Source organism: Scylla paramamosain, chromosome 30 (genome assembly GCF_035594125.1).
Source record: "Scylla paramamosain isolate STU-SP2022 chromosome 30, ASM3559412v1, whole genome shotgun sequence".
NCBI lineage: Eukaryota > Metazoa > Arthropoda > Malacostraca > Decapoda > Portunidae > Scylla > Scylla paramamosain.
In genome coordinates, this window is record NC_087180.1 from 18,528,499 (window position 1) to 18,542,887 (window position 14,389).

Consider the following 14,389-nt stretch of genomic DNA (forward strand, 5'->3'; position numbering starts at 1 on the left):
TTTATCACTCAAGCTTATACCATATTAGACATTTCTCAATAATCTGTGTTCATGTTAGTTTCATTCCGGTATCAACTTACGTGTTCTGGGATACGTACGCTGTGTTTTCCCTCGTTTCCTTCTTGTTATGCTGATATCCTTTACATTTAATAGTATATGTATTAGTAACATGCCTGCCAGTGCTTGAAGTTATATGCTGATCCATGTATGCTGTGTCTGTGGCAATGCTTACCTCCTTACTGCATGGATTGAGTGTTTCAGATCCCCTTCCACTTATCACTTATCCAGCCATCCTTACGGTCATATGTTGTCCCCAACTGCCACTTTACCTTGCCTCCATGCCCTTCCTCCCCCTCCTTCTCCTCCCATATCCCTGGCCAGTCCCTCTCCTCCCAGTTCTTTTTTTTTTTTTACTCTTTTGTAAGATTCATATAATTCTCTCTCTCTCTCTCTCTCTCTCTCTCTCTCTCTCTCTCTCTCTCTCTCTCTCTCTCTCTCTCTCTCTCTCTCTCTCTCTCTCTCTCTCTCTCTCTCTCTCTCTCTCTCTCTCTCTCTCTCTCTCTCTCTCTCTCTCTCTCTCTCTCTCTCTCTCTCTTGAAATTGTCATTATATTTGTAACTTCCTTTTAAAAAAATCATGTCATTAATACAAGAGAAAGATAAAAAGTCAGCAATATACTTTCCTCATGTATTCATCCACCAGTTTTCTAATTTACCTATATATTGTTCTGGCTCTTGTCCCACAGAAGCAGAATGTCAAGTTTTCCAAGATATTCGAGCTGAACTGTCCTGTGACTGGCCTAGGTGCTGATAAGTAAGTGGTGATGACTGGTGGTGATGGTGATGAGTGTTGGTGGTGATGATGGGTGTGAATGAGTGTGAAAACGATAGGACATGATGGTGATGATGGGTAGTGATGGTGATAGCAACAAGTGGGGGTAACAGTCAGAAATCGGCATGAAAATTACAAGGCATAGTGGTGATGAACAGTGATAGATGGAAATAAGTAGGTACATTTTATACAGGGACTGCCACGTGTAGGCCTGATGACTTCTTGCAACTTCCCTTATTTTCTCATGCTCTTAATTTCTTACCTGCTCCTTGCCTTTCAGTGCCAAGCAGGTGGGATCAAGTGAGATGGCCAAGCACCTCCTGCACCTGGCCGAACAAGTTGCCTCGACAGGGGAGAACCTAAACATTGCTGAGTGTCTTGAGGTGGAAAAGGGCAGTGCTGGTAATGTCCGGTCTATGTTGGCAATGCCCATAAGGAACAGGAACTTCCAGATTATTGGTGAGTTGATGGTAGGTTGGGATTGGTGGAAGGGCGAATGAGAATTTTAGTAGAGAAAAGGGAGGATATAAGAGAGAAGAGGAGAAAAGGGAGGGTAAAGTAGGTATGAATGCTGAGATTGGTGGATGGAGAGAGTATGAGAAGTATAAAGGGATGAAGGGAAATATCAAAGGAGAAAAGGGAAAATGAAATAAGTGTAAATGCTGAGATTGGTGAAGGAAGAAGGCATAAGAGAGGTGTGGAGGGAAGAAGGAAAATATTAAGGAAGGAAAGAGGAAATTGTGGGGGACAAGAAAAGGAATAAGGAGGAAGGAATTAATTTGGCATGAAGTGAACCTAATTTCTTCCAATTTAACTCACTTCATTTCTTTAATGTGCATTTATGATAGAAAATGGTTCATTCTTTGTATTTAGCAAAATGGACTATTCTCTTAGGACTGACATCTCCAGTGGGTCTCTTTTTTTCTGTCATTTTGTTGCCCTTGGCCAGATCTCCTCTTAAATAACAAAAAAATCTAGTAATTTGTCTTTAGCTGTACAGGTATGATAGAAAATAACAATGTATTAGTATTTAACCAGCATAATGTACTTATTTACATGTAGTTATATTTCTTGTTAATTATTTCTCTCCCCTGTCCTCTTTCTCCCATGAATGTTCTCCCTGTGTCACCTGGCACTCCTCTATCCTTCAGGTGTTGCCAAGATCATAAACAAACTCAATGGGCAGCCCTTCGATGAGAATGATGAGCAGCTTTTTGAGGTGAGCCTAAATTAACCATCTGTCTGTCTATATACCAGGCCAGCAATCCCTCGCAAGGTGGCCCAGACAAAGCACTGCACACTCATGTACACTTTTAGCCCTGTCAGCCTCTAGTGGAAAGGGACAGTCTTGTGGAGCACTGTACCACACCCCAGGAGCTTAGGCATACCACACCTGGCCACATGCATCCACAGCAAGGCCCCACAACATGCACTGGTTCACCTCTGCTCCTTCATAATGAGACTTTAAATTGATGATAAAAATACACACATATGTGAAAAAATATATATAAAGTTGATGAACAAACACATGATTGAGTGACTGAAAGTATATGAGTGGTTCACAAACTGAGGGCCACAGCTCCTAGAAGGTTGTGTTATTGTATGTAGGGAACCACAAGTATATGCAGTGTGCTCATCCTCATCCTTCCTCCCCCAGGCTTTCACCATCTTCTGTGGCCTGGGCATCAACAACACACTCATGTACAACGAACTGGAGAAGGCCATGGCCAGGCAGAAGGTGGCCATTGAGGTAAGGGAGAATCTGTAGAGGAAATACTACTGATATTACTACTACTACTACTACTACTACTACTACTAATTAATATGTACAATAATTTTCTATAATAGGTATATACTCGTATCTGTAACCAAAATATATTGCTTTTTATGTCATTTTATTTAACTGTTTTTTCAAGGTTCTTTTGTGCAATCAAAATGGCTAATTTTTATTACTGTATTCAGACTAATAACTCTGAATCTTTTTGTGTATGGTGAATATATTGTGTCTTCTTTCCAGGTGTTGTCATACCATGCCACGGCTTCTGCTGACGAAGTGGTTTGTCTCCAGGTAAAGTTCCTTCCCTCTTATTATTTCTACATCCTTCCTTTCCTCTTATTATTCTTAGATTTTTTTTCCCTTTCTCATTTTATTCCTCTTCTTACTCATTTGCTTTATCACTCCCTCACTCCTTCACCCCAACAACTCATTCATTCACTCCACTCCTTCACTTCCTCTCTCCCTCACTCACTCGTTTACTCATTCACTCCCTCACTCACTCTCTCCTCTCCGCAGCGTGAGGTCATTCCAGACGCCAGCAAGTGGAATCTTGGTTCGTTGACCTTTGATGACTTCTCACTGACCCAGGATCAGATGGTGCTTGCTGCTGTCAGGATGTTCACTGACCTCAGGCTGACTTCCAAGTTCAAGATTGAGTACAAGGTCAGTGGAGGTCGAGAGAAAAGAAAGGTCAAGAGTATTGGGCTATGTAGGGAGGGATTATCTTGTTGTATGTGGTTTACTTAATTTTGGTATGCAGGATTTGAAGTAAACTTGTGTTATGATGTGTGTATATGTGTCTTCTTTTATAAACTTGGTATTAAAATCATTAGTGTTTCTGTGTGAGCAATATATTTGTTCATAAAATGCATCCTGTTAGAAGGAAGAGCAATTATGTGTTAGAAGTAAGACACCAGAGGAATGAGGCTCAGTTTTCCTTTTGTCTCCTAAATTTTTCCTGTGAAGTTAATTGACTACATCAGTCTTGTGTCTGAATACTTTAATGAAGAGCCTTTTGTATGAACACAGGAAAGTAAAGGGAATTAAAGGCTGTTTTCAAGGTAATGGTGCAGTATAGTGGTGACGTGTAGTGACAGAGAGCTTTGAAAGTCCCCCGTTAGAATTGTGGCTTAAAGATTTCCTCCATCAACTTACAGGAGGCATATTTTTATCTGTATATTTCACCAGTGCCTGTCTATGTTCCTCACCCACAGACTTGGGAAACGTGGCTCAAGTATTTCCTTCGCTGATGTACAGGAGACATTCTTCTTTTGTACATTTCATAAGTACCCATCCATGTCCCTCACCCCACACCTCCCCCCACAGACTCTGCTGCGCTGGCTCATTACCGTCAAGAGGAACTATCGCAACGTCACCTACCACAACTGGAGACACGCCTTCAATGTCGCCCACAACATGTTCGCCATCATGAAGGTGACTAGAGGAGATTTTAAAATACCCAAACCTATTCATTCTTGCTGCTTCCCTTTTCCATATATTTTTTTTTTGTAGCTTATCTTTCCATTTCCATCTTCTGTTTCTCCCTTGCTTCTTTCCCCTTTCTGCATCACCTCACAGTTTACCATTGCATTTCCATCTTCATTTCCTCCTTGCTTCTTTCCCTTTCCAGTTTCTTCTCACAGTTTACCTTCCTCTTCCATTCTTCTATATCCTCTTTGGTTCTTCCCCTTCCCAGCATCTCCTCACAGCCTACATTACCATCTCCATCCTTCCATTCCCTCTTCAGCCTCCCTAACATGTCATTCTGCTGCCAGACGTGCAATGTGATGTCCAGCTTTGAGGAAGTGGAGTGTCTGGCGATGTTTGTCGGGTGTCTATGCCACGACCTGGACCACCGTGGCACCAACAATTCATTCCAGGAGAAGTAAGTTATCTACTATATTGTGACTCCATTTTCTTTTTTTTTTCAGTCCCCCTTCCTAACTTCTCTGATTTGGTTAAGCCTTTTTGCACGTTCTCTTAGTGTCCCCCCGTGTTCCGGTTACCTGCCATTATTTACCCATTTTATATCATATAGTATTATTCTCTTCATAATTTAAGTTCCCTATATCTTTGTATGTATACGGGAGGAAGTATAATTGAGGTGGAAATATGTTGAAAACGAGGGGAGCTTGAGTGGGCAACAACACATTCTAAGGAGGGGAAGGCAGAGCCCCTTAGGTCGTGAGGTTTATCGGAGGGAAGGCGTTTCTCAGGGAAGAATCTTGGTGTGGATTGGTGATGGAGTGAGTTTGTGGAGGTATTAGTGGTATAGCGGTATAACCTTGATATCCAGGATCAGGTTAGTGAGTCTTTTGTGGTACCAAGAGCTCTTGTCCGCTGAAATTCGGTTGTTGAGTTGTGCCGGTGACGCTGTTCGAAGGGGTCATAGGTCAAACTGGCAGCCATTTTGTGAGTGGAGGTTGTGGTGTTGTCCTTGGAAGCTGGTGTTGTGGTGTATTGGTGATTTTGGGGATGATGTTATGGTGTTATGGGTAATCTTTGGTGATGATGGTGATCTCCTGTGAGGTTTGAGGAGGTGAAATACGAGAATTATTGTCTGGGGACGCGGTAATGGCGTCTGAGTAAATTCTTGCGGTTGAGGGGAATATTTCTGTGACTGGTGGAGGTGTAAACGGGTTCTGGTGTTGTGTGAAGTGACGAGAACGCCATGTAGTAATGTGTACTACCTCATGTTGTTTGTGAATTATTATTATTATTAATATATGTGCTTGTAACATAGAATAATCATGTTTTCTACTCCCCCAACATTGATCTGGTATTAGAGGTGATTCCATCTATGCTGTGTCGAGGTAAAGGTAGAGTGAGAGATAATTCTGGCGATTTCGGATAGGTAGGGTAGGCACTCGAAGCCTTTAAAAATCCAGACCTTTAAAACTTTCCGGGATCAGTGTAACGTCCACTTTCTTGGAAAGATAACCGGGATCGCACGATCGTAAGTAAGTAAGCGATCGTGACAATATATATATATATATATATATATATATATATATATATATATATATATATATATATATATATATATATATATACTTTACTGTTCTTGGCATAAGTACTACAGGGACTGTCATGTGTAGGCCTATTGGCTTCTTGCAACTTTCTTCTTTTGTTCTTATGTTCTTATCCTCAAAATTTCCCTTGCCTATCCCTCCCCAGGACTGGCTCAGCACTGGCACTGCTGTATGGCACTCAGAACACAATGGAGCAGCACCACTTCAACCACGCAGTGATGATCCTCAACTCAGAGGTGAGGCACTGAAGGACGGAGGGGCAATGAGTAGTGGTAGCAGAGAGTGACTGTGATTTATTCTTAAACATTTCACTGCTTGACAAAACTTTCCCCTTCAGTACCTATAACTCTTTGGACACTATCCTTGTGGTAAACTCTCATAAATATTTTTGTACATAAAAAGATGAAATTAACCTTCTGTTTTCTCACTTTTCTCACCTGTATCTCCATACAAACAGTTTTACCAGTGCTAGGAAGGTCAGCAAAGCACAGCTAAAGCATTAGGAAAGTTAAGCATTTTAGCATCTTGTTGCAGTAGCTTAAAAACCAGCTTTAGTGGAAGTTATTAAGGTTTACAAGGATGTTTTCACAATCTGTGTGATTGTTGCTGTTGTGATGGGCTGCGGCTTGCTTCCGTACTTCTTATCATGTCTAATGAAGAGAAGCAAGTCACAAGTGATGACAAGTGTGTAAAGGAGTGTGAAAACAGCAGGACTTCCCCAGACAGCTCTTGTGGTACAGGCAATGGGGTTGTTATCGATTACTCATCACCAGGAAGAATTGTCAACTAGTATCTGACTAATCACCTCTGTTGCCTTTGAAAATAATCCTAATTAGAGTCTAGAGTGTTTAAGAATACATCCATGTCACTTACTTGTATCTAATTTCCTGTATTACCACAAACACAGCACTTTGTAGTGTAGGGGTTGCAATACTTAAAAAGGTTCATGAACATATTTATTTGTTTAAAGTGCTTATACATCTGATCTTGTACTTAGTAAACATGCATGCCAGGTTTGGCATTTGTAGAGTTTATCAATGTACAACTCCATCATGATAATAAGTAGACATGGGAACGTTTCCATACTTAATGAAAAAAATGGTAAATTTGGTGTTTGTAGAGTTTATTAATGTACTGTTTCATCACAATAATAAATAAACATTAGTAGGTTTCCATATTTAACATAGAAAAATAAAAGGGAACTAAGAATCCATTAAATTACAATCAGTTGTTAGTATAAGTGTGAACTTTATATCAGACTGTTGTCACTCACACAGGATTTTAGAAAAGTATTACAGATAACAATGCAGAGAGTGTACATACATAGTAAACACACTGTATGAAATGAGTGAATCCAAAGCAACACTACTCAAGACTTGGATTGCCCACCTCACTTCTCAGCCCACCACCTCAGTAATGGCTGGGGTCCTCAGTGATAGTCCTGAGGTAGGCCATGAATGCAGCGGTGGCATCCCGTTGCTGCCTCACGCGCTGCTCCAGCTCCTCTGTGTAGGTGTCATGAGAGCGGAGGGGCAGCACCACCAGACGCCAGGAGCGCATCCCCCCAAGGGCAGCGGTGGATAATAGGACGTCGCCAGGCACGGCACCTAAGTAGCGGCACACAAAGTCTTCACTGTTGATCTTTGGAAGGTTAGCCACTGGCCCGTAGTGGTCCTGGAAGCGTTGCAGCATCGCTTGGTCCCTCAGCAGCTCACAGTTTGGCAGATGGTGTGGATGATTCACCCTTGCAAAGAACTGGTGCAGGAACACTTCCACCTTTGCCCCAAGACTTTTCAGTGCCCGCCTCTCCAGGCGCTCCTGCTGGCATGTGCTGTGCGGCACCAGCAGCACCAGCCGCACCCTGGTGGTGGCCACACCCGTTTGCCGAGCAGCATGGCGGACTCGCCTGGCAATGAGCCGGCCTGCCTCGCCTGGCAGTTTGTTGAGTGGCACGTCCCAGAACTCAAACCGAATTATTTCCTGCCCAAGCTTGTCCGTCACGTCAAAGTGTGCCGGCAGCTTCCTGAAGAAGGCGCTGGCAGTGGTGGGTGGTGGCATGAGCAATGGGTTGTTACTCTGCATCACATAGCTGCGGTCTTGGGCCATGCACAGTGCCCCCTGCAGCGCCTGGAGGAGTGCAGGGGCAAGCTCAGAGGGTGCTGAGGAATGCATCTTGATGGTCCGGGTGCTCATTACTTACTGAACGCTTGCTGAACACTGATCTGTATACCAGGCTGAGGTAGCCCTTTAGAGAGAGATAGTCAAGATAAGGTGTTGCCTACACTACAGGATACAGCTGTGCTATGGCTGGACCCTCAGAACAATACTCAGATCCAAGCTCATCTTCTCTACTCACTGAAGTAACTTTTGGATTTCTACACTACAAATGCACCACAACCTCATCTTGGAAGCACTCCCCTGTTAAATCTAATCTCATCCCCACTAGTCATACCAAGCCTCACAGGCACATTAACTCCAGCCTATCCCTGCTTTCCACACAGCCCACCAACTTTTAAGTCCTCTTGTCTTTCCAATTTCCTACTTTACCTTCTGTGTGTACAAACTCTTATTTCTCTTCCCCCATCTCTTCTTCAACAAAACAAAACAAAAGAGTGTGTCTCACTAATCTTTCTTCCACAGGGACACAACATCTTCAGCAATTTGCCTTCAGAGCAATACTCAAGAGTCATGAACATTCTCAAAGCTTCCATCCTGGCTACTGACCTCACCGTGTACCTCCAGTAAGTGATGGCTGGCTGGTCTTGGTGGTGGTGGTGGTAGTGGTGGTTGGGGGTGGCAGAGTGATAGACAGATGTAGGGATGTGTTTGGGTATCTTCAGTCCTTCCCCATCCTTTCCTGTTTCCCTATTCATCTTAATTTTTCCTTTGTTTTCATTTTCTTTCACTCATGTTTTTGTTTTTCCTTTCGTAATTTTAATCCCTTTCTCATTCATTTGATTTTTATGCATAATTATTGTCTCTTTTTTGTCATGTTTTTGTGTTTTTTGTCATTTATTATCATTCTTTCCTCTTTTTCACCTTCTTGCTGTTGTTTTTCCTCATTTCACCCCTTTCTTTTCTTCACTGTCATCTGTCATCCCTCTCCTTCCTCTCTTTCATAATTTTTACTGTTGATTTTCTTTTTTTTTTCCTTTCCTTCCCTCACTGTCATTTTTCATCCCTTTCCTTCCTCTCTTTCACCATCATGCTAATTCTTTCCTCTTTCCATCACATCCAATCTTTGCCTCACTTTGTCCTCCATTCCAGGGTTCGGACTCAGTTCTTTTCCCTCGTGGCTGACAACCAGTTCGACTTCAGCAACAGGAGCCACAGGGACCTTCTCCGCTCCCTGCTCATGACTGCTTGTGATATTGCTGCCTCCACTAAACCTTGGGATATACAATTCAAGTGAGTGGCAGTGTTGTTCCTACCTTTTGATGCTCTCTTGTCTTTTCAGTCATATTATACTCTTTACTTTTTTCTGGGTTAGTTATTCATGAGTATCCAAAAGTAATTCACCTAATTGTTTTACACCCTTTTGTTTTCTGTATTCATCACTGTCTGTTTTTATGTATTTTTTTGCTAACTTGTGAATTGTTAATAATTTTTGTCTTGTTTCCCAGTCATATTTCTCCTTTTCTTCAAGTCCTGAGATGTTAAGTATCTTTTTCTCATTATCTTCCTCTTTACTCCTCATATAAGTAATTTGCAATGCACTGCCAGTCTTCTTTTTGCCAGTGAGTCATGAGATTTACTCTCCTGCAGGGTGGCTAAGCTGGTGACCTCAGAGTTCTTCGATCAGGGTGACCTAGAGAAGAGCAAACTCAAGATTACCCCACCGGCTCTCATGGACCGAGACAGGAAGCATGAATTGCCTCTCCTGCAGATGCGTTGGATCAAGGACATCTGCCTGCCACTCTTTGAGGTATTCAGGACAGCCTCATTTTGTGTAGAAAAAAAATGCCAGATGATAAAAAACAACTTCATGGTCAGATTATATATTGCCATGATGTGACAGTAAGAATGTTACATTACTCATTAATTTCAGACCCACAACATGGTATTCAGAAAGAATCTTATATGTGGTAGTCTGACATGACTCGGCTGGATAAATACACCACAGTTACATTTCCTTATCCAGCACCCATCATATATCTTTCATGCTCTCAGGGTCTGGCCAAAGTGATCCCCAAGCTGGCACCGATGCGAGACGGGGCACTGAAGAACATGGCCAAGTGGTCCAAGATTGCAGCAGCACAGGAGAATGGCGCCTGCGACCTACTGGAGCCCCCTGAGCCACAGCCAAGGGTTCCAGATGGATAGTCCACGTTGAGCTGCTGGAAGAACCAAGTCTGTTGTCTCCTGTAAGGCCACAGTGACTCAGCCCAGCAGTGAAGGCTAGCAAGGATGCAAGTTTTGGGTGTTGTGGACAGTCAGTGCAGCCAGCAAGACAAAGCACACTTGTTTGATATAATGGTTGTGATAGCCTGTAAGTCTTACCAAGAGATAATCTAGACTATAGCTGAGTGAGAGTTCTGAAGGTACTGGAATACTACAGTGAGGGGCTGTACAGAGAACAGCTACAGTTTCATGATACACCTCACTCTAGCTAAGATTAATGACTGGTTGTGAAAGACTGTCAGCGTGAGGAAGGGGAAAGCCACGACGTCATCAGGCTGCTCATCCTAACACCCTTGCCCTCACTGCCCTGGCTTTGTCTCACCTTACCTGTTGCCTCTGCAGGGTGACTACAGGCTTGGTTCCTCCCCGACTTCTGACCCCTGTTAGATGTCGGTAGTGCAGCTCAACTCAGTGTTAGTGTAATACCCAGTGTTGTCGTAATACCCGGTGTTGACATCCCAACCCGTTGTGTCAGTCGTTAATGTTGATTGTTTGTTTACACATTGTTGATGAATTGCACATTTTCTTTTCTTTGGGTGATTAATTTCTGTTTTCAGGAATATTAGAGATCAGTCTTAATGAAACTCACTCAAGAAGTAATGATGAAGTGCTCTTATGCCAAAATTTATGAAAATTCTAATAGTTATAGTTTCTGTTCTGAACACAACTGATAAGGTTAAGTTTTAAAGTATTTATTACCAGGAATATATTAGGCAATTGATGGCAAAAAATTCTAATGTTAATTATACAAGTACTATAAGAAGAAAACATCCATGATCTGTGTGAATATTAACATAGATTAAGAAATTTCTTAAAGTTTGCTTATGACAACTCAACATGAGCAACATTGTAGCACAAACTCAAAATTTAAAACTCATTTTTGGATTAGTGCAAACATTACCATTGAGAGATCAGTGCTCCACTTAGTCCTCCTGTTGTCTCAAGCACAGCTCATGACTGCTGCCTTCTGGTGTGACTTGGCATGCTGTACAAGTCCGGTGAAGCCAGCCACTGTTACTTTGTGTGTCTCCCCTTGACTCTTTGGCCGCAGTGAGTGGATGCCTTGTGCCACCAAGACTGCATGGCGGCCACTCTGACGCTGCAGATGATAAAGAAGGATTAAAATAGTTTATTTAATATATTGCCAGTGGTGGCTACATTAACATATTATGTCCTTATGAAGATTATTTTTGACATACAGAGTTTCAGAATTATATCCATATAGTATATATATATATATATATATATATATATATATATATATATATATATATATATATATATATATATATATATATATATATATATATATATATATATATATATATATATATATATATATATATATATATATACGAGTATATATAAATGCTGAACTGTTTCCTTAGCTCTTGTTACTTTATATATATATATATATATATATATATATATATATATATATATATATATATATATATATATATATATATATATATATATATATATATATGTAGTATTGTTTGAGAGGTACAGTGATGGTAGTGTGAACTGCTCTCCTCTCCTCTCCATGGATGTATGGAACACACACACACACACACACACACACACAGTTGTTTATAGTAGACTCTAAGGTAGTGCATCAGACTCTGAGATAATGGTATAATCATGGTGAAAACTAGGCATTTCTTCTCCAGTCAGTATTATTGTAAATATAGTTCAGTGCCCACCACCAGCACACTCCCTGCTGGGGTGGCACTGACCACAGAGCCATAGGGCCACACTGGGCCTCCAGGATGTGTGTAGCCTCTGCTGAGAAATGTTTATTTTTGTTACATGCATACATGTTTATTTACCCATTATTTATAGCAGGAGAGTGGTGGGTTGGTTTGAGTTTGTTATTTTTTTGGCTGTGAAAGACACCAGGATTTCTTCCAGTGGGCCAGTCCAGTACACACTGTGCCATTAAACGCTGTCGGCTCAAGGCCTCACTGAGCCTGCTGAGTGAGGGAGTACTGGGCTGCTCCTCTGTTTCAGTGTGCTGCTCAGGGACACTTAGGTTCACAGGAAGAACTTTTGTGTGTCATTATTTTGCAACAAAATTCTTGTTCTGCAATGTGCTTTACTGACGTTGTCAGGAGTGTATTTGATTTAAGGGACATATTTTTTCTTTATTTTATAAAGTTTTTTACAGCCAAGTGATTTTGAAACATAATATGAAGTAATGATGTACTGTACTTTTGAATGCTTTGAGCAATGTGCATATTTGGTCAGCTTAATACCAATTTTCTTTGGTTATTCCATTATGCAGTGAAGAGGTTAGCTGACAGAAGCAGGCAGTTCACACTGAGCAGAGAGCAGCCCTGTGCCTCTGATGCCCCAAGCCTTTCCTGTCCATCTTGCCTCAAGCTTGCTTATTTTACTCTCTACCATTCTTTGTATGCTGTCCAACAACTACAGGGCATCTCAGTTTCAAAGAGCATCTTTTCTTTCACATCCATCTCACATGTGTACTTGAATTTTTATGTATTGTAAATCCTGTTTGCTTTTTAAGATATCCTTTAATAGGTTCAAGTGTGAGACTTTAGTTCAGTCCCTCCATCCATCCATCATCTCAAAGGCGGTCACAGGCTGGCCAGTCCCTCACTCTCCACAGTACATGTGCCATCACAGGATAACTCAATAAGATGATGAAGTCTACAGCAAATGTGTCATGTCCCTTTCAATAATTTTGTTAGCTCTGCTTTCATGGTGTGCAGGCCAGGCAGGATGTGCTGGCCTGCACTCACCCCACCCTGTGTGAGGCAAGGCTGGAGCAGGAGAGCATGACTGATGGCACACTTTTCAAATCAGTTTTATAGACAGGCTTTACACTCTTTAGCCATATATATATATATATATATATATATATATATATATATATATATATATATATATATATATATATATATATATATATATATATATATATGTATATTGTATATTGTCAGAAAATATATTGTTCCATTATACATGTATCATAAGAATTAAGTATTAAGAGAAATAATCGATATATTACATTTAAATCATGAAAATACAAATACGTATATGAACTTTCTCACGTGACACTTTCATATTCTAAAGTAAATACATTGATAATATGTTTTTTTCCATGTATTACTTTAAGTGTGAGTGAGAGCAGCGTGGCCTGCCTGGCGGTGTGAGTGAGAGCAGCGTGGTGTGCCTGGCGGTGTGAGTGAGAGCAGCGTGGCCTGCCTGGCGGTGTGAGTGAGAGCAGCGTGGTGTGCCTGGCGGTGTGAGTGAGAGCAGCGTGGTGTGCCTGGCGGTGTGAGTGAGAGCAGCGTGGTGTGCCTGGCGGTGTGAGTGAGAGCAGCGTGGTGTGCCTGGCGGTGTGAGTGAGAGCAGCGTGGTGTGCCTGGCGGTGTGAGTGAGAGCAGCGTGGTGTGCCTGGCGGTGTGAGTGAGAGCAGCGTGGCGTGCCTGGCGGTGTGAGTGAGGGTAGTGTGGCGTGCCTGGCGGTGTGAGTGACAGCAGCGTGGTGTGCCTGGCGGTGTGAGTGAGAGCAGTGTGGCGTGCCTGGCGGTGTGAATGAGAGCAGCGTGACGTTGGCGTGCCTGGCGGTGTGAGTGAGAGCAGTGTGGCGTGCCTGGCGGTGTGAATGAGAGCAGCGTGACGTTGGCGTGCCTGGCGGTGTGAGTGAGAGCAGCGTGGTGTGCCTGGCGGTGTGAGTGAGAGCAGTGTGGCGTGCCTGGCGGTGTGAATGAGAGCAGCGTGACGTTGGCGTGCCTGGTGGTGTGAGTGAGAGCAGCGTGGTGTGCCTGGCGGTGTGAGTGAGGGCAGCGTGACGTTGGCGTGCCTGGTGGTGTGAGTGAGAGCAGCGTGGTGTGCCTGGCGGTGTGAGTGAGGGCAGCGTGGCGTGCCTGCTGGTGTGAGTGAGAGCAGCATGTCTTGCCTGGCGGTGTGTAGTGTGACAGCGAGCGGCTGCCTCCTGCTGCTGCCTGCCTTCATGTGGCCACGATATTGACTGTACTGATTTCTGCTGCACCAGGAAGAAATGTATTTTGCTCAATCTCCTTGCCACATCCCCTCACTTCACTACACACACACACACACACACACACACACACACACGACTTGTAAATGAGAAACACAGCTCATGGCAGCATAAAATTACCCTTCTGAATCATATAGAAATATGTACCAAATGTTTATTACCTCCCAATTAGGATATTGTAGCATGTACCCCGAAGGAAAACTAATGCTATTATTTTTTAAAGATTTCTAAAATTAAAAGTAATCAATGGTGGTGATAGATAAACCTATTATATAAATACGTATACATGTATATTTTCATACACACTTAACCTTGAAAA

The 14,389-nt window shown here is 42.4% G+C and overlaps 2 protein-coding genes across 5 annotated transcripts in view; one reads left to right on the top strand and one right to left on the bottom strand.

Moving 5' to 3' along the window:
* The window catches only part of LOC135115977 (dual 3',5'-cyclic-AMP and -GMP phosphodiesterase 11A-like), a 143,554-nt gene extending 132,299 nt beyond the window's left edge, over positions 1–11,255 (top strand). For all 4 annotated transcript variants that reach the window (XM_064033159.1, XM_064033160.1, XM_064033158.1 and 1 more), the window contains 13 exons: positions 746–813; positions 1,112–1,290; positions 1,983–2,050; positions 2,489–2,581; positions 2,849–2,899; positions 3,125–3,271; positions 3,935–4,042; positions 4,384–4,493; positions 5,786–5,876; positions 8,281–8,381; positions 8,908–9,048; positions 9,406–9,565; positions 9,811–11,255. In XM_064033159.1, the coding sequence (XP_063889229.1) occupies positions 746–813; positions 1,112–1,290; positions 1,983–2,050; positions 2,489–2,581; positions 2,849–2,899; positions 3,125–3,271; positions 3,935–4,042; positions 4,384–4,493; positions 5,786–5,876; positions 8,281–8,381; positions 8,908–9,048; positions 9,406–9,565; positions 9,811–9,963 (1,470 nt within the window). In that variant the 3' untranslated portion in view covers positions 9,964–11,255. The remainder of the gene's footprint in view (positions 1–745; positions 814–1,111; positions 1,291–1,982; positions 2,051–2,488; positions 2,582–2,848; positions 2,900–3,124; positions 3,272–3,934; positions 4,043–4,383; positions 4,494–5,785; positions 5,877–8,280; positions 8,382–8,907; positions 9,049–9,405; positions 9,566–9,810) is intronic.
* A 1,923-nt stretch (positions 11,256–13,178) lies between these two features.
* LOC135116091 (histidine-rich protein PFHRP-II-like) lies at positions 13,179–14,024 on the bottom strand. Its single transcript, XM_064033301.1, has one exon. It carries the CDS (start codon positions 14,022–14,024, stop codon positions 13,179–13,181), a length of 846 nt encoding a protein of 281 aa, XP_063889371.1.
* Positions 14,025–14,389: the final 365 nt, after the last annotated feature.